At 44.2% G+C, this 23,252-nt stretch overlaps 1 protein-coding gene across 1 annotated transcript in view; it reads right to left on the reverse strand.

The window, feature by feature from the left end:
• The window catches only part of CLRN1 (clarin 1), a 56,501-nt gene extending 33,875 nt beyond the window's left edge, over window positions 1–22,626 (reverse strand). Inside the window, exon 1 of the mRNA XM_075555564.1 lies at window positions 22,374–22,626. Within this exon, the coding sequence (XP_075411679.1) occupies window positions 22,374–22,626 (253 nt within the window). The remainder of the gene's footprint in view (window positions 1–22,373) is intronic.
• Window positions 22,627–23,252: the final 626 nt, after the last annotated feature.

Genomic DNA, 23,252 nt, shown 5'->3' on the forward strand with positions numbered 1-23,252 from the left:
AAAAGCAGCTGCCAGTTGGTTTTCTGGAACGGGGGTCCCCTTCCAAACAATGGCTCTGTCACCACACTTCTCTCCACAACCTTGTCCACGGATCCAGGTCCTCACCAGTCTCAAGGTATGGGCCGTATTGTAGTTGTTAAAATCTTTTTCAATGTTATGTTTCTTATTTATTATATTATTTAACTCTGAACTTATTTACTCTGAAATTTTTGCGTAGTGCTTTGTATAAAAAGGCAACGTTAGACAGGAAATCCAGGGCAGATAAACCCCTCAGGACCAATAATGAGAGTAGAGATACCAGGAGGGGAAGGGGAAGGTAAGGGAGAAGGGGGAGCCAATCACAAGGATCTACATATAACCCCCTCTCTGGGGAACAGACAACAGAAAAGTGGGTGAAGGGAGGCATCAGACAGTGTAAGACTATGAAATAATAATTTATAAATTATCCAGGGTTTGTGAGGAAGGGAGGGAGGGAGGGGAAAATGAGGAGCTGATACCAAGGGCTCAAGTAGAAAGAAAATGTTTTGAGAACGATGATGGCAACAAATGTACAAATGTGCTTGACGCGATGGATCGTGATGAGTTGTACAAACCCCAAAATAAAATGATTTAAAAAAAAGAGTCACGGTCTCCAAACCCACAGGGGCAGTTCTACTTTGTCCTGTAGGGCTGCCATGAGTTGAATCAACTTGAAAAAAAAAAAAGGCAAGATTAGGGTAAAGGCTTGGTGTTTGAGAACAGATTAATCCATTTTCAGTTATTTCTTATGGGAAAAAATTGATTCTGAACTCGACTGCATCGCATTTCGATGCTCCTTCTAGAACAGATTAGCTTCGAGGTCTGGGGTTCTACTGTACTGTTTTCTAGGACCTGTATTCGTCCTCCCCATTCAATTATCCTCCTTCAGAAACTTCATCTTCAACTTGACTCCAACTACATCCTCTGGGGAGAACCTGGGACTCCATGGTGAAGTGCTCAGCTGTTAACCAAAAAGAACTCACTCAGGGGTTCCGTAGGAGAAAGGCCAGGCAACCTGCTTTGGTCATGATCGTAGCCAAGAGAACCCACAAGGGCAATTCTCCTCTGCCACATAGGGCTGCTGAGTTAGAAGTCACTCAGTGGTGTCTAGCAAGAAGACCATTCTCTCTACAACATGCCATGCCACTGGGTAACTGATGAGTATTTGTGGTTGGTTTTTCAAAAATCAAGATAACCGAAAATAATTCTTCCTTCTTCTCAGGAGAGTCCTTCCATATTTCTCATCTTGGTGAGTTGGAACACCTCTCTGTCCAAAAGGAATCTGGAGTTCACCCTCTGCCACTCAGCTCAGTGGATGCAGCTTCTGTATGTTTGGGAACAAACGCTCCTCCTTTCTATCCATCTCGGAGAGATTTGGCTTGAACCCCAAACTCTTAGCCGTGCTTTCTGCGTGGACTCTGCCTCTCTCTTGGTTCCAATCCACCTGCTGGCTTGCCGCACGGCTGCCTAACATCTGCACATGGTTTTCCATTACTTGAATTTACATCAGTCTCCAAACTTTTGGGGGCCTATTACCCCTTTTCTGGGGTCGGGGGTGGTGTGCGTAATTATTCAGGGCTCACCTTGGCAATTAAACACATTTGTACTATAGCCTATAAACCAGTGTAGGGGTCTCCTTTTGTAGCCCCCAGGATCGGTCCAGTGGCCCTGATGGGGACAGTATCCACCACTTTGGGGACCACTGGCCTAAAAGATAAAAATCCGTTGTCCTTACATTCACAACAACAAAGATCCCTGTCTTCTTTTCCAGCCTTGTCATCTGCCTCCTCCTCACATTCTCCTCTGTGCTCAGCCCACCGTACATTTTTCACTTCTTTATTCTTTTGCTCAGCATGGCTTCTTGAAGAACCATCTAATGAAATCTAGCATAACTCTTATTTTAAAACTTGTCTCTTGATTTCACTGTGCCTGGCCCTTGCAGAGATTAATTCTGCTTCTTGGGGCTTTCTGAACGAACACACTATTTGTGTTAGGAATTAGTGCCGTTCATCAATTAGAGTTCTGGTTCTACCCCCGTTCTGAATACATGCTAGGTCTGCACAGTCAGCCCTTCACAAGTTAGGTGTGGCTGTGTGACAGGCTTCGGTCAATAAAATAGAAGGGGAAGTGGCACGTGTCAGTTCTGGATCAGAGAATCCAATTGCCCGTGTGTAATTCTCTGCCTCTCTGCTTTAACAACTAGCAATATTCCAGCTTGCTGGAATGAACTGACAGTTGATCTCTGAAGAATATGTACTGAGCTCAAGAAATAAATCTTGTTTATGGGAACCGATGAAGTGTGGGCTTTTTTTGTTACTAAAATATAAACCAGTTCACCCTGACTGATACAGTTGAGCAACTTTTACAAGTGGTCAGTTATGTTGAAACAGTTTTGCTAGATTGTGAGCTGTGCGTGAACAAGCACCCTCTCTTACTCACTCAGAGTCTATAGAAGGCTTGGGCACAGAGCAGGAGCCCGAACATGTTTGGGGAGTGCGGGCATACATACCCTTTAACTTAAAAAAGATTTGTGTCTTACATATAAAGCCATGCTGTTTGCAATAGATCACTGGGAGGTAATAAGAATAAGATAAAAAATATTTGTTTTACTAATTGATAAGCATGTTCCTTTATTGCTTTGCATCCATCTATGTTCTGTTTGGTATCTTTAAATGGATGGCTTTCATTTCAGTTATCTTAAATTTATTTTTATTTCTATCCTCTTGGTTCTTCTATTATGATGTTTTCTCCTGAAATTTTGTTCTTTCATCTGTTTCCAATCTCATGCTAGCAGTCAGTCATTGCTTTATCCTAGACTCCTTAAAACAGGGTGAGGAAACTCGCACTCATTCTACATTCAATGTCAGTAACTGGAAGTAGTTAGTGTTTGACTTGCAATGCTGTGTTAGTCTGGGTACATTCAGAGAAACAAATCCACAGAGACTTATGTATGAGAGAGAGTTTTATATAAAGGTTAAGTGCGCATCAAGAAAACATCCCAACCCAGTGCTGCCCAAGCCCACAAGCCCAACATTAACTCATTAACCCATATGTCCAACACCAGTCCACAAAGTCCTCCTCCATCTCACAAAACAGATGCAATGATGCCAACTGCAGGAGGAAAGCCGAATCAGTGAACGTGTAAGCATCTCAGCACTGGCAGGGGTCTCCACACAGCTGCTCCAGCACCCAGGACTGCACTGGTGTAGGTCCATGAGGCTTCTCCTTGGGGATATCTTGCAGGAAGTCAGCCTTGCCAGCTGAAGCAGGGAACTGCTAAGGCAGCTGCACCCTGGTGTGAGCATCACACAACAAGGGACCTGAGAACTAGAAAGGTGAGGCTCACCGAGTCATTTATCCCTCCGCTCTTCAATTAATCTCACATGTGTTTATTGGCCAGGTTAGCACAATAAACTCACTAACTCAAATGCCTTACCAAAGCCAGAGGAGAGAAGAAGTCGGTGGGAAAAGAGCCCAACGGTAGGCAACCTGGCAGGGTGGAAAGAGTCTTTGCCGTTAGACAGGTTGGGATTAATTAAACTTTGCCATTTAGTATGTATGAGGGCTTCTGCATATCTCAGTTCCTTTGTGTGAATCTGTAAGTGGTAGTCAAAATACATCACGGAGTGTTCTAGAAATAAAAGTGAGGTCCTTCAGGGGGAAGCTCTGTCAGTGTTAAGTGATTGCCTATATGTTTGACAGCACAATGGGAGCAGCAGGCGAGTTGGATTTGCAGCAGGAAACGTAGAAGATGTAAGGAACCAGCGTGTGAATGCGATGCATCTGTGTTTTCAAGTCTCAGAACCATTCACGAAGAAGGCCTATTTGACCCCCAGGAAGCTAGAGGACTTATCTGGACCCGGGGACCAAGACGCACTCCCCTGCAAAGGAGCCCTTGGAGGACCTGGGATCCAGGTGAGGTTGCTGCTGGTACAGATCAGCTATCTAATTTTCCCTTGACCAAGTGGGTGACTGTTGTTATAAATATCTTAGATGTATATTAACTACTTAGTTGATCCCTGTCAGCCACTTCCCTGATCTAGTATTCCCATCCTTGCCTGTGTTTCCCTGGGCAGTTTCTTGGACAGCCTCTGTAATGGTTCGTCTAAAATGGCCTTTGGGCTGTGGACCCCTGGTAGTTTCTTTTGGAAGGAGCAGAGCCTTCGGCGGGAGGTAGGACGCTGAAGGTTTGATGTTTTGTGTCTGGCGACATGAGTGACAGCCATGGCCGAGCATCTCTTCCAACTGACTCTCAATTCCACAGCCTCACCCACCTGGCCACAGAGGCCTCACTGCGAGAGAAGAGCATGTCCCTGGGCCCTGGCCAGTTGGGTGATAAGCTCTCTGACCAATGAATGATAGAATAAGATGAAAAGGTATGCTTACTTGGGGCTGAGAACAAAGTCTGCTCCTTTTCTTAATCCAGATCCACACATGGGATCCTTTCTTGCCCCTGAGGCCAGGTGGGAGTGGCTAAGGTAGGAGACTCTTCATGGAAACAGGCAACCAAAACAATGAACATCAAGGGTGCCAGCTGGGTTGGGCCGGGAAAGCCTCCCAATGGTATGGGCAGAATACCACATGCTGCTTCTCACACTTGCTCTGCTTCTGAAGCCGTCCCCTAACTGGGACATCAAGGTCTCTGACCCTGGACCTCCCTTTATTCCACCTGTCTGTGTCTGTCCTACCATCCAACTCGGAGGTTCTCATCCATCGCTGACTATGTGCTAGAATCGCCACGGTGCTCATAGAGTACGCCAGTGCTCAGGGTCTGCCCCCGCCCCCCGAGACCCTGGTTCAATTGGTCCGGGGAGGAGGCTGGGGAGGGAGCCTTGGCACTAGTAGTTGCCAAGGCTCCCCAGGCGGTTCTGCGGTGTAGCTAGGGTTATTGACCACTGATCTATGCCACTTTGGTCTCATCACCCCTTTGCCTTCATCCGGCCAGATGGAAAATGCCGATAACGCCATCTGGGAAGTTCTCAGGAGAACGAAGGCCGCTTCTGAGAATGATGTCAGCCACGAGGCGGGGCCTGCTCCCTACGTTCAAGTCATGAGGGTAGTTCCTGAGGTCCTGGCTTTCTTCTCGATTGTTCCTTTTCAGCAAAGAGAGAGTTCATACAAAAATGTACTTGGCCCCTTGGTGCTCAGCGATCACGTTTGAGAAAGAGACTAAGAGGGGTGATCTCTTGCTCCTGACAGGAAAGCTCTTGGTCTGCCTTTCCCTGGACGTAGCCCATTTGCAGCCAGTCCTTATGAAAAGCATATCCTTCAAGATCACAGCCTGGTAACCAGAAGAATGATGTGTGTTTCTTTGATGCTGTACCGTGCCTTGGTTGAATCATCACTTCCTTATAGCCCTTTTGTGAGGGGTAGCCAAGTTTCTACAGATGGGCTCTGAGTCTCCACTCCAATCCCCCTTGTTTGCATTGATATAATTGTTTTGTTTTGGATCTTTTGAGACCTGATACCTGGTCCCATGGACACCTCATGATCACACAGTCTGGTGTGCTTCTTCCATGTAGGCTTTTTTGCTTCCCTGCTAGAAGGCTGCTTGCTTAACTTCAAGACCCCAGACACTGTAGCTTTTGATAGCCAGGCACCATCCGCTTTCTTCAGCACATTTGTTTATATACCGATTTATGTCTCCAGCTATCATGTGGGGATGGTAAGTATCAAAGAGTGCCTGGTTATTAAAACAAAGTGTTCTTGTGTTTAGGGAGGCCTTGAGTAGAGGCCCAAAGTCCGTCTTCTATCTTAATACTTAACATATAAATATATGCACATTTACCTCTATCACTTTCATTTTAAATTAATATATTTACATATACATGCCTACAGCTATACCTCTATAAATATCTTTTGCCTCCTACATTTTCCCTCTATTTCCTTTCCCCTTCCTCCTATCTCACTATCATGCTCTTCCTCCGTTCAGCTCTCAGTAATTCCTCTTGGATCTATTGCACTTGATCAAACCCCCTCCTTGCTATCAATGTTAGATCTCTTGATGTTCCCTTATCCCTGAGTTTGAGCCAGATTTCTGATGTCTACCTTTGCAGGAATCCATGTCCCCAGTGCTTACAACGGGAAGTCCTGTTTGCCTGACACCAAAGTAAGCCTATTGTCATGTCAATAACACTCACTGTGAACCTAGTAAGACAGAGTAGAACTGCCCCGTAGGGTCCCCAAGGCTGTAAATCTTTCTGGAAGCAGATGTCACATCTTTCTCCCATGGAGCAGCTAGGAGGTTCAAATGGCTGACCTTTCAGTCCCCATCAGTAAGTGAGTCTTAATCACCCGTAGTGGTTTAGGGACCATAGCAGCTTGGATGAATTTGTGTCTCTGATAACAGAAGCCATGTAACTGCTCTTAATCCTCTGGGGTGTTCTTATATTGGGGTAATAACTCCCTAGAATGGCTTTGTCATTATAACATGCTGAAAGGGAATGAAGTACAGACTCTGTATAAATTAATCTGCCAGGTACTAAGTTTGCTAGTAGTCGATTCTATCAAGCTGTGCTAGTACAACTGCAGAGATATTTACATGACGATTCATCACAGTAGCAAAATTGCAGTGATGAAGAAGCAACAAAAATCATTTTATGGTTGGGGTGTCACCACCACATGAGGAACTGTAGGAAAGGGTCGTGGCATGAGGAAGGTTGAGAACCACTGCCCTAGATTGTCTCCCGGTTCCCAAGTGTTAGCATCCACAAATCCCTTCCATTATAGGAAAGAGTCCACCTTCCCACTACGCACGTCGGTCCAGTACTTTTCCTACCCCACTTTCTTCAGGCTCAACCTCTTTGACTTTTTTACTCTTTCCAATCTGCTTCTTTCCCATGATTTTCCATGTCATTTTCAAACCGTTTTTTTTGTTTTTGTTTTAATAATTAAATCATTTTATTGGGGGCTTGTACAACTCTTACCACAATCCACACATCCATTCATTGTGTCAGGCACATTTGTACATTTGTTGCCATCATCATTCTCAAAACATTTGCTTTCTACTTGAGCCCTTGGTATCAGCTCCTCATTTTTCCCCTTCCCGTTCCCCACTGCCCCATGAACCCTTCATAATTTATAAATTATTATCATTTTGTCTTATCTTACACCATCAGACATGTCCCTCACCCACTTCTCTGCTGCCCATCCCCCCAGGGAGGAGGCTATATGTAGATCCTTGTAAACAGTTCCCCAATTCCCCTCTTCTACCCTACCCTCCCGGTATCGCCACTCTCACCACTGGTCCTGAGGGGATCATCTGTCCTGGATTGCATGTGTTTCCAGTTCCTATCTGTACCAGTGCACATCCTCCGGTCTAGCCAGAGTTGTAAGGTAGAACTGGGATCATGATAGTGGAGACCATTTTTTACTGCAGACTCAAAGACCTATTATTCACCGCCTCCGAGCTGCTCCGGGTGTTGAGTCTGCGGTGTCTCAGGCCCTGCGCGCTTCCAGCTCCAATCACATCTCAGGAGGAGCTGACATTTGTTAGTCAGCTCTTCACCTTCATAATTTCTTCCATTTTTTAAAACTATTCTACATGAAACAGCACATTTCTTCACGAGACTCTTACAACATCGATTTTGGTGTTTTCTTTCTTTTAAATGATTTTTGCTTTCTTCATGCATGAAAGGGCTTCAAAAATCTTCTGGGTGAAATTCTAGTTTCTTTCAATCCCATCTCTTCTGTGAACGTTTGGAAGTTTCCTTGTTTGGTGTCATTTTACACTTATCTAGTCTTCGGTCCTTCATGATCGGTGTGTCAAATCTACTCTGGAAGTGGTCTCTAACTTCAAGTGGGATAGACTCGTGGGTACATGTTGGCTCTCTTGACCTTACTTTAATTTTCTTCACTTGAACTTGATGTTGCATATGAGCATTTTATGATCTGTTCTGAGGTTGGTCTCTGGGCTTGTTCTGACTGACGATCTCAAGCTTCTCGATGGTCACTTTCCACAGGTACCATAGATTTGATTCCTGTACATTTCATCGGGGAGAGCCCACATGGGATCTCCAGCACGTTGATATCATCAAGGCCATATTTTTCAACTACTGACCTTTCTTCTTTGCTTCCAGTGTTTACATTCTGTGTTAGCCCAGGTGGACTAGAGAAACAAATCTAGAGACACTTGTATGTGTAAGAGAGAACTTTATATCAAAGAGCAATTGTACATTAAGAAAACATCCCAGGCCAGTCCAGATCAATTCCATAAGTCTGCTATTACCCATCTGTCAATACTAGTCCATAAATTCCTCTTTAGCCTCACGCAGCCATGCAATGATGTTGAGTTCAGGAAGATCACAGGCCAGTGGGGGAAAGTCTTGTGGATCCAGTGGTCATGAAAGCATCTCAGCATTGGCATGAGTCTCCACGAGTCTCCTCCAGTTCCAGGGCTCTGGCTGTATCAGTGTAGCTCCATGTGATTTGTCAGCAAGAAGATGAAGCAGAGAAAGTGGGTCTGGCCTCCAGTGAGTTATTTATCTCCTTTGCACCTCCAAATGAGGTCATCAAGCTGTGACTGATTGACAGGATAGACTCCACCCTTTCGCAAGTTGACAGGAGATTATGTAGCTACCACACAATCTAATCACCAAGAATAAATCTTCAACTTCTACATTTCTTTGGCATTATGCTGGTGCATACATCTGGATGGTTGTCATATTAATTGTTCTACCTGGAAGGCACATGGATATTATCTGGTTATGGACAGCACTGAACTTCAGGGCAGATCATGTTATTTTTGACAGTGAATGGGACACCATTCCTCTCCCATTTGTCATTCCAAACCTATATGACTTTCTGATTCCATTGAGCCAATTTCAGTCCATATCAGTTCGCTCTTACCTAGGCTATCTGTCTTCAAGTATTCCATTTCACTTTTTGACAACTTCCAATTTTACTTCAGTCATACTGGATATATGCCATACTTTGATTACTAATCAATGTTTGCAGCTATTTCTTTTCATCTTGAGTCATGCCACATCAATAAATGAAGGTTCCAGCCAAGGAAGCATTACTGAATCCCGCACGTGGAGTTGACTCTACCTGTGGAGGCCGCCCTGGCCCAGTTGTACCTTGACTGCCTTCCAATGTAAGGGGCCCATCTTCTGGTGACAGCAGACAGCATTCTTGTGCTATTCATGTGGTTTGCACGCACACATTTCCTTGGAAGTCGGTGTTGGCTCCTAGTCTGTTTTAGTCAAAGTTCAAGTCTATTATTGGAGGAATGAGAACCTCCTTCCTCCTTATAGCTGAGTCATATCCCATTATTTGTCTCCACCACAATTTAGTTATCCATTCTTCTATAGGTTCAGGTTGCAAGGGAAGAAAATTAAAGCAAGTTCACAAGAGCCAAAATATGGCCTTGAGTTTATCCCACCTGAATTTTAAGAACAGATTTGCTCCACTGAACACTAATGAGAGAAAACCTGATGAGCAGTGGGAAGTCACCGATACTGATAACATCACACGTGAAGAAAGCAGGTCATTTAAGAGGCAGAAGATAGAAAAGATCAGCGGGGGTGTCAGAAGAAACTCTGAAACTCGCTCTTCATTTTAGAGCAGCTAAAGCAATTGAAAGAAATGATGAAGGCAAAGAGCTGAATTTTTTTTCCCCAAAGGGCATCTTGAGAAGACAAAATAAAGTACTTATAATGAAATTAGCACAACAAATGCTGGAGAGGGTGTGGAGAGATTAGAAACCATATACACTGCTGGTGGGTTTGTAAATATGTACAACCACTTCTGGCGGGCTTGTAAATATGAAAAGTGATCTGGCAAAACCTCAAACAATTCCAGTAGAAATACCATATGACCCAGCAATACATTTGCTAGGCATATACCCCAAAGAAATAAGGCAGAAAATGAACAGACGTATGCTCTACCACGTTCATTGCAGCACAGTTCACCATAGCAAAAAGCTAGACACTGCCCAGTTGCCCATCAGTGGAAGAATGGATAAAGAAACTGGCACATCCACACAGTGGAATACTGTGCATCCCTATAAACCCAGTAATGAAAGTCTAAAGCGCCTCATGACATAGATGGACCTGGAAACTATTATGCTTAGTCAAGTTAGCCAATCACAACAGGACAAATAGTGTGTGCACCCACTCCTACAAAGATAAACTCCAAGATGAAGGCAGGCTTCTGCTCCCATGTCATGCAATCTTCCAACCCAGTCCCCCAAGCCATGCAGTAGAGAGCCCATCTAGCATGCATGGCGCATACACCACCCCCTTATATGTACGTCATAAAATCCTCTTTGGTAGAGGAGCCTCACCTCAGCTGGGGTCTGTTTTTCCAGATGAGGAGAGAGGAGATGACCATTCAGTTCCTGCCATACAATATTGTGCTCAGGTCATCCCAAATCAACAGACACTCCTCCCAGAGGGAGAAACAAGCCTTACTGTAAATTCAAGTCAAGATGCAGGGAGGAGAACATGGACATCTCTGTTGGTAGGAAAATGGGGTGGAGCAAGCTCCCACTGGGAAGACAAACAATGGACAAAATAGAGTCAGTCAGAACCCGAGGGGAGGTATTCCAGAGCAGAGATCGCCTGTCAAAGTGGTTTTTAAGATGGACAGAGAGATCGATACTATGTTCCTAAATGGATTCTTTTGACCTGGTTTCTATCTCGACCTTGGTAACCCTGGCTGTGTGCTTTAGAGTACTGGGACTTCAGACTTTGTTCTTTCAAAGCACACAACATCCTCCACAGGCCACACCAGAAGGACTTGATGTGGAGACTCCACTCAGTGAACTGGGCTTCACCTCAGACTCCCCTGCAGCCCGTGGACTGCCTGCTGAAACGCCCTTGTGTGAGAAGCAGATGGCTGCAGTGCCAAGGGTATACAACTGGCAGTCATTGGATGTTCGTTTGACTCTTTTACTTTGAGGGTTCCCAGTGAACGTGGCCCAAGACTACCATACAGTTACAATTTTAATGCCCTCGTTGCCCTATTATGGCATGTAATAATCTGGTAGGAATAGTTCAACCCTTGTGAATGAAGATGATTGAAAGTTTTGCCCTATTGCCACCCCATTGTTTGTGTAATAGTGTCCAGTCACTTAAGAGTTTAATCTGTACAAGTCAAAATTAATTTATTGTGATTTGTAGATAACCTGTATTTATATAGTTTCTATTTTTCAACTGTGTTTTAAAAATCTAAACCATTGGCTAAATTAATGACATCATCAATCAAATTATCTTATGCCCCGGGAAAATGATTGATAATGTTCTCTAACATAAAATGACAATGATGATTCTACGGCTGAGGTTCTCAACCTGTGGATCACGATCCCTTTGGGGGTTGAATGACCCTTTCACAGGGGTCGCCCAATTTATAACAGTATCAAAAGTAGTTATGAAGTAGCAACGAAAATAATTTTATGGTTGGGGAGTTACCACAACATAAGGAACTGTATTAAAGTGTTGCAGCACTGAGAAGTTTGAGAACCACGGCTCTAAGGTGAACCAGAGAGCTATATAAACAATAGAAATATGAATGGATTTTAGGTTCTCCCTTAATTCTAACTCCAAACTAAGAATAATTGGTTCTTCTTTTTAAAAAATCATTTTATTGGGAGCTCTTACAGCTCTATAACATTCCATACATGAATTGTATCAAGTATATTTGTACATATGTTGCCATCATCATTTTCTAAACATTTACTCTCTATTAGTTCTTATGATATAGCCCTGCTTGATGCTTGCTCTCATGAAGGCATCGCTGAAAATATGGATACTACAACAAAGTGTGGTAGGAAAGCGGGTGGTGCCTGGCTATCAGAAAGAATAGCATCTGGGGTCTTAAAGGATTGTCTTCAAACAAGCAGCCTTGTAAGTGAAGCATCAACCAAGTCCACATGGAAGAACCACACGAGCCTGTGTGATCCAAGGTTTCAGATAATATAATCCAAATCCAAAGGAGGGAGTGGGATCAGAGCCTAAATGATGAACGCCTGCATTGCTATGGACAACAGCTATGGACAACAATGGGAGCCCACCATCCATTTGCAGCGTCCACCTCTAGACTAAGCCTTGGTTGACCTCCTCTGACTATAATCTAGGGATGTGAATAGCCTTCTTATCAGACAGAGAACAGTATAAAGTAAATGATGTCCCTTTTCCCACATTTAGAAGTTATTTTAGTTCAGTGTTGTTTTTTAATGAAGGGGAAATACACATGGATTAAGCCTCTGGTAAATCCCCACTGACCACAGACTGGGGAGGTGAATAGTATTGCTATCATGCAATGTGAATGGGAAAGTGGATTATTGCAGATGTATTTAGCTTAAAATTTAACACCTTATCATTTGTTCTCTTTGGAATCCTTTCATATTTATTCTATCTTTTCATATTTTCTACTTTCTTTTTGAATGGGGTTCTTCTTGATTTTACCTTTTTACCGTTATTAATTTTTTTGTCTTGATTTGTGATGTCTTTCTGCATGTGAGATCCAGGAGAGGTAAATGTATAAACACAGTAACTAGATTAATGGTTTCTTGGGGGCATGGTGGGGAGCTTGGGGGTGGAGGGAAGGAAACTAATAGCATTCAGTACAAGAAAGAAGACAATGTTCTGAATTTGATTATGGTAATGATTGGACAATTCTTCTTGATATGATTAAACTGCTGAATTGTAAGATGAGTGACTTATGTGTTAATAAAACATGTCTTGCTGTTGCTTGTTTTTAACTATCACAATGAAATGTACAAAGACTTGGAGTTGGAAACCATAGAGGAAGAACACTCTCAGCATATCTTAAGCTGAAAGAACTGAAGAAAAATCTCATGTTGCAAGAGCAAAAGGTTCTGTGGACAAAACGCTGAATGATGCAGGAAGCATCTAAAGAAAGCAGAAGGAATACACAGAACCGCTGTGTTCAAAAGAACTAGATGGCACTCAACCACTTCAAGTAGGAGCTTATGAGCCAGAACCAATGGTGCTGAAGGAAGACGTTCAAGCCACACTGAAAGCATTAGCCAAAAACAAGGCTCCAGGAATTGATGGAAGACCAATGGAAATGCTTCAGCAAGCTGAGGAAGCACTGGAAACACTCATCTGTGCCAAGAAATTTGGAAGACAGCTAGTTAGCCAATCGACTGAAACAGATGCAAATTTATGCTCATTCCATTCAAAAAAAGGTGACACATCAGAATGCTCAAATTATAGAACAATATCTTTGATATCACATGCAGGTAAAATTTTGCTGAATATCAGCCACGAATGGTTGCAGCAGTCCACTGACCAAGATTCAGCCTGGGTTCAGAAGAGGATGAGAATGAGGGATATCATTGCTGATGTCAGCGGGATCTTGACTCAAAGCAAGGACAGTCGGGAAGATGCTGACTTGCACTGTATTGCCTGTGCAGAGGATTTTGATTGTGTGGGTCATAAAGCAATTATGGATCTCCTTGAGAGAATGGGAATTCCAGAATTCCTGACTGTGCTCCTGCAATGCCAGTGCAAAGATCAAGAGAGCGTGTGCCAACGGAACAAGGGGAATATTTCATGATTGCAATGAAGAAACGGTTGTGTCAGGGCTGCTCGTCATGGTGTGTCCTCTCACCACGCTTCCTCAATCTGTATGCTGAGTAAATCATCCGAGAGGCTGTGAAGTTAGATCATATGAAGAAGAGTGAGGCATCAAGAAGGGAGGAAGACGTATCAACATCCTTTGATGGACAGATTGCTCAGTCTTGCTTGCTGAAGGTCAGGACTTGAAGCATTTCCCGATGAAGGTCAAGCATTGCAGCCTTCAATTTGGATCACCACTTAATGTAAAGAAAACCAAACAGTCACAATTGGGACGATAGGTAACATCGTGGTAAGTGGAGAAAAGATTGAAGTTATCGAGGTCTTGTTTGGATCCACAACTAATTCTCATAGAAGCAAGAGTCAAGAGATCAAAAGACAGGTTGCGTTGGGTAAATCTGGTGCACAAGTCCTCTTTGAAGTGTGCAAAGCTGAGATGTCACTTTGAGGATTGAGGTGTGCCTGACCGCAGCCAGGGCATTTTCAATTGCTTCATATGCATGTGAAAATCGCACCTTGAAGAAGGACGAGCAAAGGTGAAGCAATACATTTGAATGATGGTTGTGGTAAGACTATGGAAAATGCCGTGGATCGCTCAAAGAACACACAAATCTGGCTTGGAAAACGTACAGCTAGCATGCTCCTTTGACGTGAGGATGGTGAGCTTTTTGTCTCACATACTTTGGACGTGTTATCAGTCCCTGGAACATGACATCATGCTGGTGAAGTGGAGGGGCAGTGGCAAAGAGGGAAATCCTGTATCCTGCACTGACTGGGAGGTTGGCACACGACTGGGCGGTGTTTCCTTCTCTTGAATAGTGTTGCCATGAGTCAGAACCAACTCGTGGCACCTTGGAACAATTCCTCTGCTGGTGAGCAGACCTTTGTGATGCTTTCTGCCATCTTGGTTATTGGGAATAATGGTGCTGTGAGCTTCGACACACGGGTATCTCTTTGAGTTCGGGCTTCTATGGTTTTTATTATATGATGGGGTGATTCTTTGTTCCTTCCATTCTTCCACCTTCTCTTCCTCCATCTTCCCCTTCCCTCCTTCCTTCCTTTCTTAACTGAAAGAAACAAAAACCCTATTTGCTGCATTATTTTAATAGAATAGTCGATTTGTTGGTGGTGGTTGGGTCCTCGCAGAGGGTCCCAGCTCATAGCGACCCCAGGTTCAACAGAAGAAAACACTGCCCGGTCCCACACCACGCTCACGGTTCTTATAGTTGAGTCCGTTGCTGCAACGACTGTGTCGATTCATTTTGTCGAGCTTCTTCCTCTTGTTCACACCAAGCAGGATGTCCTTCTCCACGAACTGGAAGGACTAGCAGACTGGACACTAGGATCCAGTTAAAAGCCTGAGGGCCCATGTCTGTGAGGTGAAATAAAGCGAGGAGCTTGCTCCTCCCCTGTAAGTAGACTTCCCAGGTCCACTTCGCAAACTCCCACGCCCGCTGTGCCTGCTTGCTCACAGACTGGTCGTTAGGTAAGGAAGTGGGGAAAGACAAGTCGGATTATCAAGAAGAGGTACATCAAAGGCCTTTGCAGTCTGCTGTGATGGACTTGGCGACAAGAGAGATGGCAGCCTGATAGATCACCCTGGGCAGGTTGGGTCAGTAGCAGACAGGAGCCATTCTTACAGAAAACCATAGAGATAGGGAGAGACCATTATCCATAGCAACGGTTACAGACACCCTGAGTCCCCATCAGGTGATGTTTGAGATGCCACCTGCTTGCTCTCAGAAATGGTTGCAGCATCTGAATCATAGGACTACAATCATCTGGATCATATGACTCATTTGCTAAGGAAACTCTGCTTTTTAAAAATATGCAGGAAGTTCCGTTTCTTTCTTTTCTTCCCCTCCCCCACCCCCTGCTTGGAACGCTTTATTTTACTTTTCTTTTAGTTGGGATTTCATACATGTGCCACATCATTCCATATTCCGCTCATGTCAGAAAGTTAAGTTTAAGTTTATCATTTTGCAGATTTGCAATCATAAGGTCTAAATAGAAAATTCTTTGAAAGTATGACTCAAGTCGCAAGTCGTGATACATACTGGGTTAAATTTACTTTTCACATTACACATACACACAAACACACAAACATCCATGTATTTTTTTTCCAGCTCCCTGAACTTCCTTGTCAATGAATAGATCATCCTCTCTAGGAATGACTGATACCCTATGAGGCTTAAGTATCATATTTTGATGATCTTCTGCAGTATTTTAAAATCATCCGAACAAAGCACTCCACACATACATGTGTGCGCACATACACACACACACACATACACATGCATGCTGAGCTCAAAAACTGGCAGCCTTTCCCTTAATGGCTGCATGTAGAGTTTAAACATCATCATTAAAATTTTACAGGTGACATAGCAGGGAAAATTAAGCCCACCAGTCGCGCTGCTCTGAAAGGAGACCACTTCTTCCTGATAACGCAGGGCGCTGTGTGCTAACGACGGCGGAGGGTGACCTCTGGGAAATGAACCGCTTGACCCATAAACGGGCGAGAATCAGCCAGCCACCGAGGCAGGCGCTTTCCCAGAATCACTGTGCATGCTGGCAAGGCAGATTTTTCTCAGAATTAAAAGAGATAGAGTGGTCAGTGGGGAACATTTAGGAAGAGCAAACATTAGTAAATCATTTAACTTGCTTTCTTCCTGGTCCATCCTTCACCTTCTCGTTATAGAATAGATTTGGGATTTCAAAGAGACACGTCCATGGCTGATCAAAACAACCTGCGTCGCGTGTACAGCAGAACCAGGCAGAAGTTTGTTTGGATTTATGGATACAGCCAACGGACAATGTATTCTGTGGGGCTCTCCATCTGAATGGGCACTGTCTGTACAGGACCCACTACGCCACTTGCAACTCTCCGTTACTGAACGGTGGCTCGTCTTAACTGAGATGTGCTCAAAATGTGAAATGCACACTAGATGTCACAGGCTTAGCAGACAGTTTGCAAAAAGCAATATAAAACCTCTCAAGAATTCTTTCTAGGGGATCAATATTAACATGATTGTATTCCGGATAGCGTGGGTTAAAGAACATATATGGTTCAAGCTAATTCTACCTATCTTTCTCTCCTTTTAAAATGTGATTACTAGACTGCTCCAGGCTAGACCAGAGTATGTTTACAGGTTCAGATAAGAGCGCATAACATACAGAATCCAGGTCAGATAAACTCCTCAGGAACAGAAAAGGGAGTTGGAATACCAGGAGGACAAGGGGAAGGTGGGAAGAGGGGAGAAAGGAAGGGGGAACCGACTGCAATGATTGACACATAACCACACACACACACACACACACCACACACACCAGGGGGACAAACAACAGAAACCATGGGGGAAGGGAGATAGCGGTTGGTGTAAGACATGAAAATAAAATAATTGATAATTTATCGAGGGAACATGAGGGTGGGGTGTAGGAGGGAGGGTAAAAAGAGGAGCTGACACCAAGGGCTCAAATAGAAAATGAATGTTTAGAAAATAATGATGGCAACATATGTACAACTATGCTTGATAAGAACTGATGGACGGATGGTTCTAAGAGCTGTACAAGCCCCCAATAAAATGATCTTTTTTTAAAAAAAAATGTGGTAACTAGAATATTTAAAGTTCCCTCTGGGAGAAAGACGGGGCTTTGTACTCCTGTGAAGAGGTACAATCCGGGTAACTCCCAGGGGCTCTTCTATAAGTTCACTCTGAGCAGGCATCAACTTGATGGCAGTGATTTTGGGGGTTGCATGTGGTTCGTGAGGACCCTTGGCACAGTGTGTAAGCTCTTAGCTGCAAACCAAAAGTTCAGGGCTTTTTACCCACTGGTTGCTTTGTGGAAGAAAGATGTGACACCCAGTTTGTGCAAGCTTTTAGCCTTCGACACCCCATGGGGAAGCTCAGCTCTGTCCTAGAGGCTCCCTGTGAGTTGCAATAGAATTGATGGACATAGGTATGGGGGCGGGGGGTTCATTTGTGGCTTGAATTACATTTCTAATGGTCCATACCAACCCAAATGAAAAGTCTGGGCTAGCAGAGGTAGCACTTAGCAATCAAATACAACACAATTAATATTGACTAATGATACCATGACGGTATGGAGAAAACTTGCCACAGGGTGATGGGAGCAGGGTAGAAGATACTGTTCCCCATTCCTCCCATACTGGGACGTTTCCGCACACCCCTATGTTTGCTTAGTAACATTCTAGAGAGAATGTTTTAGGAAAGGAATTCCACTCTGGAAGAAACAGAAAAATAACTGCCCACCCTAAACTCTCTGGAGGCCATCAATTTTGCTAAAAGTCCATTACAGAGAAGACAGACAGTGCCCCTGACCCTTTGAATACCCTTTTACAGTATCAGCAGGGTGTCAGCAAACTCTCCTCCTCCAGGACGTGCAGATGAGGTATCCAGGGTGATGGAATTTGAATGAGAAAGACAGGCAGCAGGAAGGGGCACTGCCATGGGACCGACCCTCAGGTGCATTTCTAAGAAGCCCCCAAAGGTCTCCAGACCAGGATGTTTCAAAGCTACATGGGATATTTACTAAAACAAGCCTGTGGCTGGTGGGGGAGTCCCTTGGATCTATTGTGCCATTTTCACAACCCCTACCCATGTCCCAATGGAAGAGAGGCTTGGTGTTTCAGCAGAAAGACAGTATACTGTAAGGGGCACACCAGCCCAGAAGCTTCCCTGGGCCTCACTAAAATAAATGGTGTTTCAGCCCCAATCCCCATTATGTGGACAGCTGCCCCTCCCCCCAGAAGAATTTACTTCAGAGGACAGCACTGAAGCTACAGCTCAGGGAGAGGGACATGTCTGATCAGAGCACACAGGAGCAAATGAAGGGGGAGGAAGAGAGTGGAGCACATCCTGGCCCACCAAGCCTTGAGGATGCTATCCCTGCTCAGAGCAGCCAATGCACAGAGAGGACCATATGGCCGGTCCCACCACGAGACATGACATTCCTCAATGACCCATAGCCTTAAAGGGGACAACACTGGAGACAAAGTGTGGGAACTGTGCCCGATCTGACCCCACCACACCAAGGCAAAACACTAAGGACATGCAACAGAACAGCAAGGGGAGTGAGCAAGGAAGTCATGAGAGAACACCAAAAATAGACTTTGGGACCAGGGTGTGGCACTCCATTAGACTTGACCAAAAAAACATTCCTAAAGGTGAACAAACAGACCTTGAACTATTTACAGGCTTTTCTCTCTTTTTTTGTCATTGTTTTTGTGTTGTTGTTTTCTTTTGTTGCTTTGTTTTGCTCTGACTTGTTTTTGTGCATATTATTATCTCAGCAGGTATATCTAGATAAGATAGGTGGGATAAACAATCTGGAAGAGAAAAAATAGGACCAACGGTTCTGGGAGGACATGGGAGGGGGAGATGGGACAGGAAGTGGTGTTAACAAACACAGGGACAAGTGAACAAGTGATCCAAAATCGGTGGTGAGGAGGGTGTAGGAGGCCTGGTAGGGCTTGCTCAATGGCAATGTAACTGAGAGGAATTTCTGAAACCCAAATGAAGGCTGAGCATGATAGTGGGACTAGAGGAAAGTAAAAGGAAATAGAGGAAAGAACTAGGAGGCAAAGGGCATTTATAGAGGTCTAAATATAGGCATATACATAAGTAAATATATTTATATATGATGATGGGGAAATAGATCTATGTACATATGCTTATAGGTTTAGTATTAAGGTAGCAGATGAACATTGGTTCTCTACTCAAATACTCTCTCAATGCAAGAACATTTTGTTCCATTAAACTGGCATTTTGTTCTATTAAACTGACCTTCCCTACACGATCACTGAAGACAAAGTGATCCATAAGCAAATGTGGTGAAGAAAGCTGATGGTGCCCAGCTAGCAAAAGATATAATATCTGGGGTCTTAAAGGCTTGAATATAAACAAGCAGCCATCTAGCTGAGAAGCAACAAAGCCCACATAGAAGAAGCACACCAGCCTGTGTGATCAAAAGGTGTTGATGGAATCAGGTATTCGGCATCAAAAACAAAAAAATCATATCATTGTGAATGAGGGGGAGTGCAGAGTGGAGAACCAAAGCCCATCTGTAGGCAACTGGACATTCCCTTACAGAAGGGTTGTAGGGAGGAGATGAGCCAGTCAGGGTGCAGCGTAGCAAGGATGAAGCATACAACTTTCCTCTAGTTCTTTAATACTTCCACCACCACCCCAACTATAATGATCCCAATTCAACCATACAAATCCAGCTAGACCAAAGGATGTATACTGGTACAGATAGGACCTGGAAACACAGGGAATCCAGGACAGATGAACCACTTAGGACCAGTGCTGAGAGTGGCAATACCAGGAGGGTGGAGGGAAAGTGGGGTAGAAAGGAGAAACTGATTACAAGGATTTACATATAACCCTCCCCCTGGGGGATTGACAACAGAAACGTGAGTGAAGGGAGTTGTCGGACAGTGTAAGACACGAGAAAATAATAATTTATAAATTATCAAGTGTTCGTGAGGGAGGGTGGGGGCAGGGACAGAAGGGAAAAAATGAGGAGCCGATACCAAGGACTCCAGTAGAAAGCAAATATTTTGAGAATGATGATGGCCACAAATGTACAAATGTTAACACAAAAAATGTATGTATGGCTTGTGATAAGAGTTGTATGAGCCCCCAATAAAATGATTTTAATGGCATTTTATCAAGTCTAGGATAGTACACAGAGTGGTTTGTCAGCACAGAACAAACAAGTGACGGAAGGTTTTCTTTACTGTGCTTTGGGGGGAACAGGGGGGTGGAGTGGGGGGGGGGCGGGGTATTCCAAGGACCGTGGAAATGAATACAGTTCTGTTAAGTAGGTGAATCCAAACCAAAAACCAATTCCTGGGTTGATTGCAGCTCATTGGGATGAACCCCAGACATTACAGAGCAGACTCGCTCCCCAGGATTTTCTCACCTCGCATCGATATGGAAGTGGATGGCCAGGCCTTTCTCCCTCAGAGCAACTGGATGGGCCTGAGCTGCCCACCTTCAGGTTCATAGCCAGTGGGAAACGGCTTGCTCCACTCCAAGACATTGAGACAGACGAGGGTATTGTTTCAACCCAGTGGCTCGGGAAATGTTTACTGAGAAAGGGCTTCGAAGGCCGTGATACTAGACAGGGCCAGCTGAGAGGGACTCGGAGATAAAAGCCGCTCGCTGGATCATGGAAGGACCTAAGAGCTTACTGAGGGCATACATAGTGAGAATTCAGAAAAAGAGTGTCAGGTTTTCAGACGTGCCTTCTGTGATAAGGGGAAGGTTGTTTGTCTGCAGTTTCCTACAGAAAACGCTGGGCACCCTTCAGAAAGTTCACTGCACCCTCCCCATTTTGGTCTAAATTACTCACTTTCGCTACAGGGGCCTGACCCATGGTTACATCAGGGGACTCACCTTTTCTCCTAATTCTTTTCTTTAATACAGTTACAAAGCAGATGACGGCCTCCTTAATGTGCCCCGACCCCCTGCTCAAGGACAGCTGAGCCAGGTCAACTGCCCCATTACCTTAATGACCTGAAACCATTCAGGGAACAGAGTTGGGATCCACTTCATCACATGTAGTTAATGATAATTTCTTGGAAAGCTGAAGATGAATTCTTGGGGATTTCTGCAGCCCTATGAAAATTCATATCACCTGGTAAGCCAGGTGGGTGGAAGGTTGGTGTCCAATGACTGCTAAGGAGATATAAGAAAGGTTGCAGAAATAATAAATCGGCTAGCACTGAAATCTAATTAGCCGCTGCATATGTTAATAATAAATTCAATTAAATGAGCCTTCTACCTAAGCTGGAGGAAAGAAACCCAGCCCAAATGAGTTCATTTTAATGCCTCAATCGGTACCCTCCTTTCCTGATGAGCGATTTATGCAGGAATTTCCTGACTGTGTCTTCATAAGATTGTTCCAAACCAGCCCTTCTGAAATAATAATAATTTCTGAATGTGTGTTGTGAGAGATATAACAAATGACTTCTTATTAATTTCCATTTAATGAGTTGCCTATTCACATGGTAATTTTTTTTTTACAAAATTCTCTTCTTAAGATAAATGAGTTATAAATACTGAGGCTAACCCTTCTATTCCACAAAAGAATCATACCAGGAAAATCTTTCTCATATTATCTACATGATTTGGAAGTCCATCCGTTATAAATGTTCTATATTCAATAGACACCTAGTTCACTCTCAGTTGGAGCAGCAGGCCATTGAACTTTTTTGGTAGACAAGTGATTTCCACATTGGTGAAGCACACATACACACAGACAACTGCATCAGCCACAAAAGTAGCCCTAGCAGAGATAATGGGGTTGGGGTGGGAGGCTCTAGGAGGGAAACAGAGTTATGAATGAAAAAGCAGGGTAGGATTGTTTAAGGACCCCACAAGAGTTATCCAATTTTAACCAAACAAACAACATAATGCAAACATTGCTCACAGCTCTCCCATTTCCCCAAATTGCCCACTATGTGAATTGAACTGCAGAATTTCTTATCCGGACGATTACTATTGAAGAACTATTTGAATTGCTACTGTGTTCTAAACGTCCAATTGCTAGACAATGAAACAATACTTTACACCAGCGAGGATGAAATCATCAATAACAGTACGTGCAGATGAAGCCAGGAAGACATAAGTTACCCTAGGGAGATCTGTTTCCAGGGACCGTTTGGAGCACGAGTTCGAAGTCCCTCAACAGACAGACAGGGCAGGGACCTTAAAAACAATTTCTTAGAACCCTCGAAAAAGTGCACCCAAAGTATTCAACCTTTCGAATGCAATGGTTACTTACAAGTAAACCGGAAAGGCCTGTCTCCTAAGCCGCACTGCCGCACGCCTTCTCCGTGGAAGAGCCCGTATTGCATCTCGCCCATGAACTTGTCCAGTTCCTGCCCCGAGGCATTGACGAGCAGAGCCCCCGTTTTGCAAAGGAAGGTGGCTTTGATCCACAACGGTGTCCCCAAGGCTGCCACGACTCCGAGGGCACACGCAAAGCTTAGCACCCCGGCCGTGCAAAAAATGACCTTTTTCTGTTGGCTTGGCATGGTAAGCAATGGCGCTTGTGAGGGCGACGAAGAGGCACTGCGTGCCCCTGTGGCCGCATTTATTCCCGAGTTACACAGACAGATCCCGGCTGGAAAAGATGCCTTTCACTGTCCCCGCTGGCTCTCTGCTGATTACTCAGCCTTAGAATGCCAGGCCAGCCTGTTAGTTTTCTTCTATGTGTCTGCTCTCCAAATTGAAATCTTCGGACTGGCAATCTGTAAAATAAAACTCTCTCTTCCTGCCTTGGGGCAGCTCCTCTGGTGTCACTTGGTAACAAAGGTTTAAGATAACAGATGGAGGCCTGCGTGTAACTTGATAAACGCCTCCCCTTCGCCTCAGCCTTTTGTCTGATTGGATGAGTTGAAACTTTCAGAAAACAGGTTTAGTTCCTATAGTAAAAATTTCACCAACTTGAGCAGTTCAAGTTTATTAATCTTAAAAAAAATTTTTTTAGCTCAGGGGAGATGAACTTTGTTGGAGGAAGAACATATCCTTCTCTTCTGGTGATGAATTGTCGTTGAGACTGTTAATTGTAGCAGGAGGAAATACTGGACTGAATTGGTCTCCGCAGGGATTGGCAATGCCCCAGCTGGTGGTCCTCCTAACCCCATGGAATCCAAATCTG

Source organism: Tenrec ecaudatus, chromosome 8, assembly GCF_050624435.1.
Source record: "Tenrec ecaudatus isolate mTenEca1 chromosome 8, mTenEca1.hap1, whole genome shotgun sequence".
Classification (NCBI taxonomy): Eukaryota; Metazoa; Chordata; class Mammalia; order Afrosoricida; family Tenrecidae; genus Tenrec; species Tenrec ecaudatus.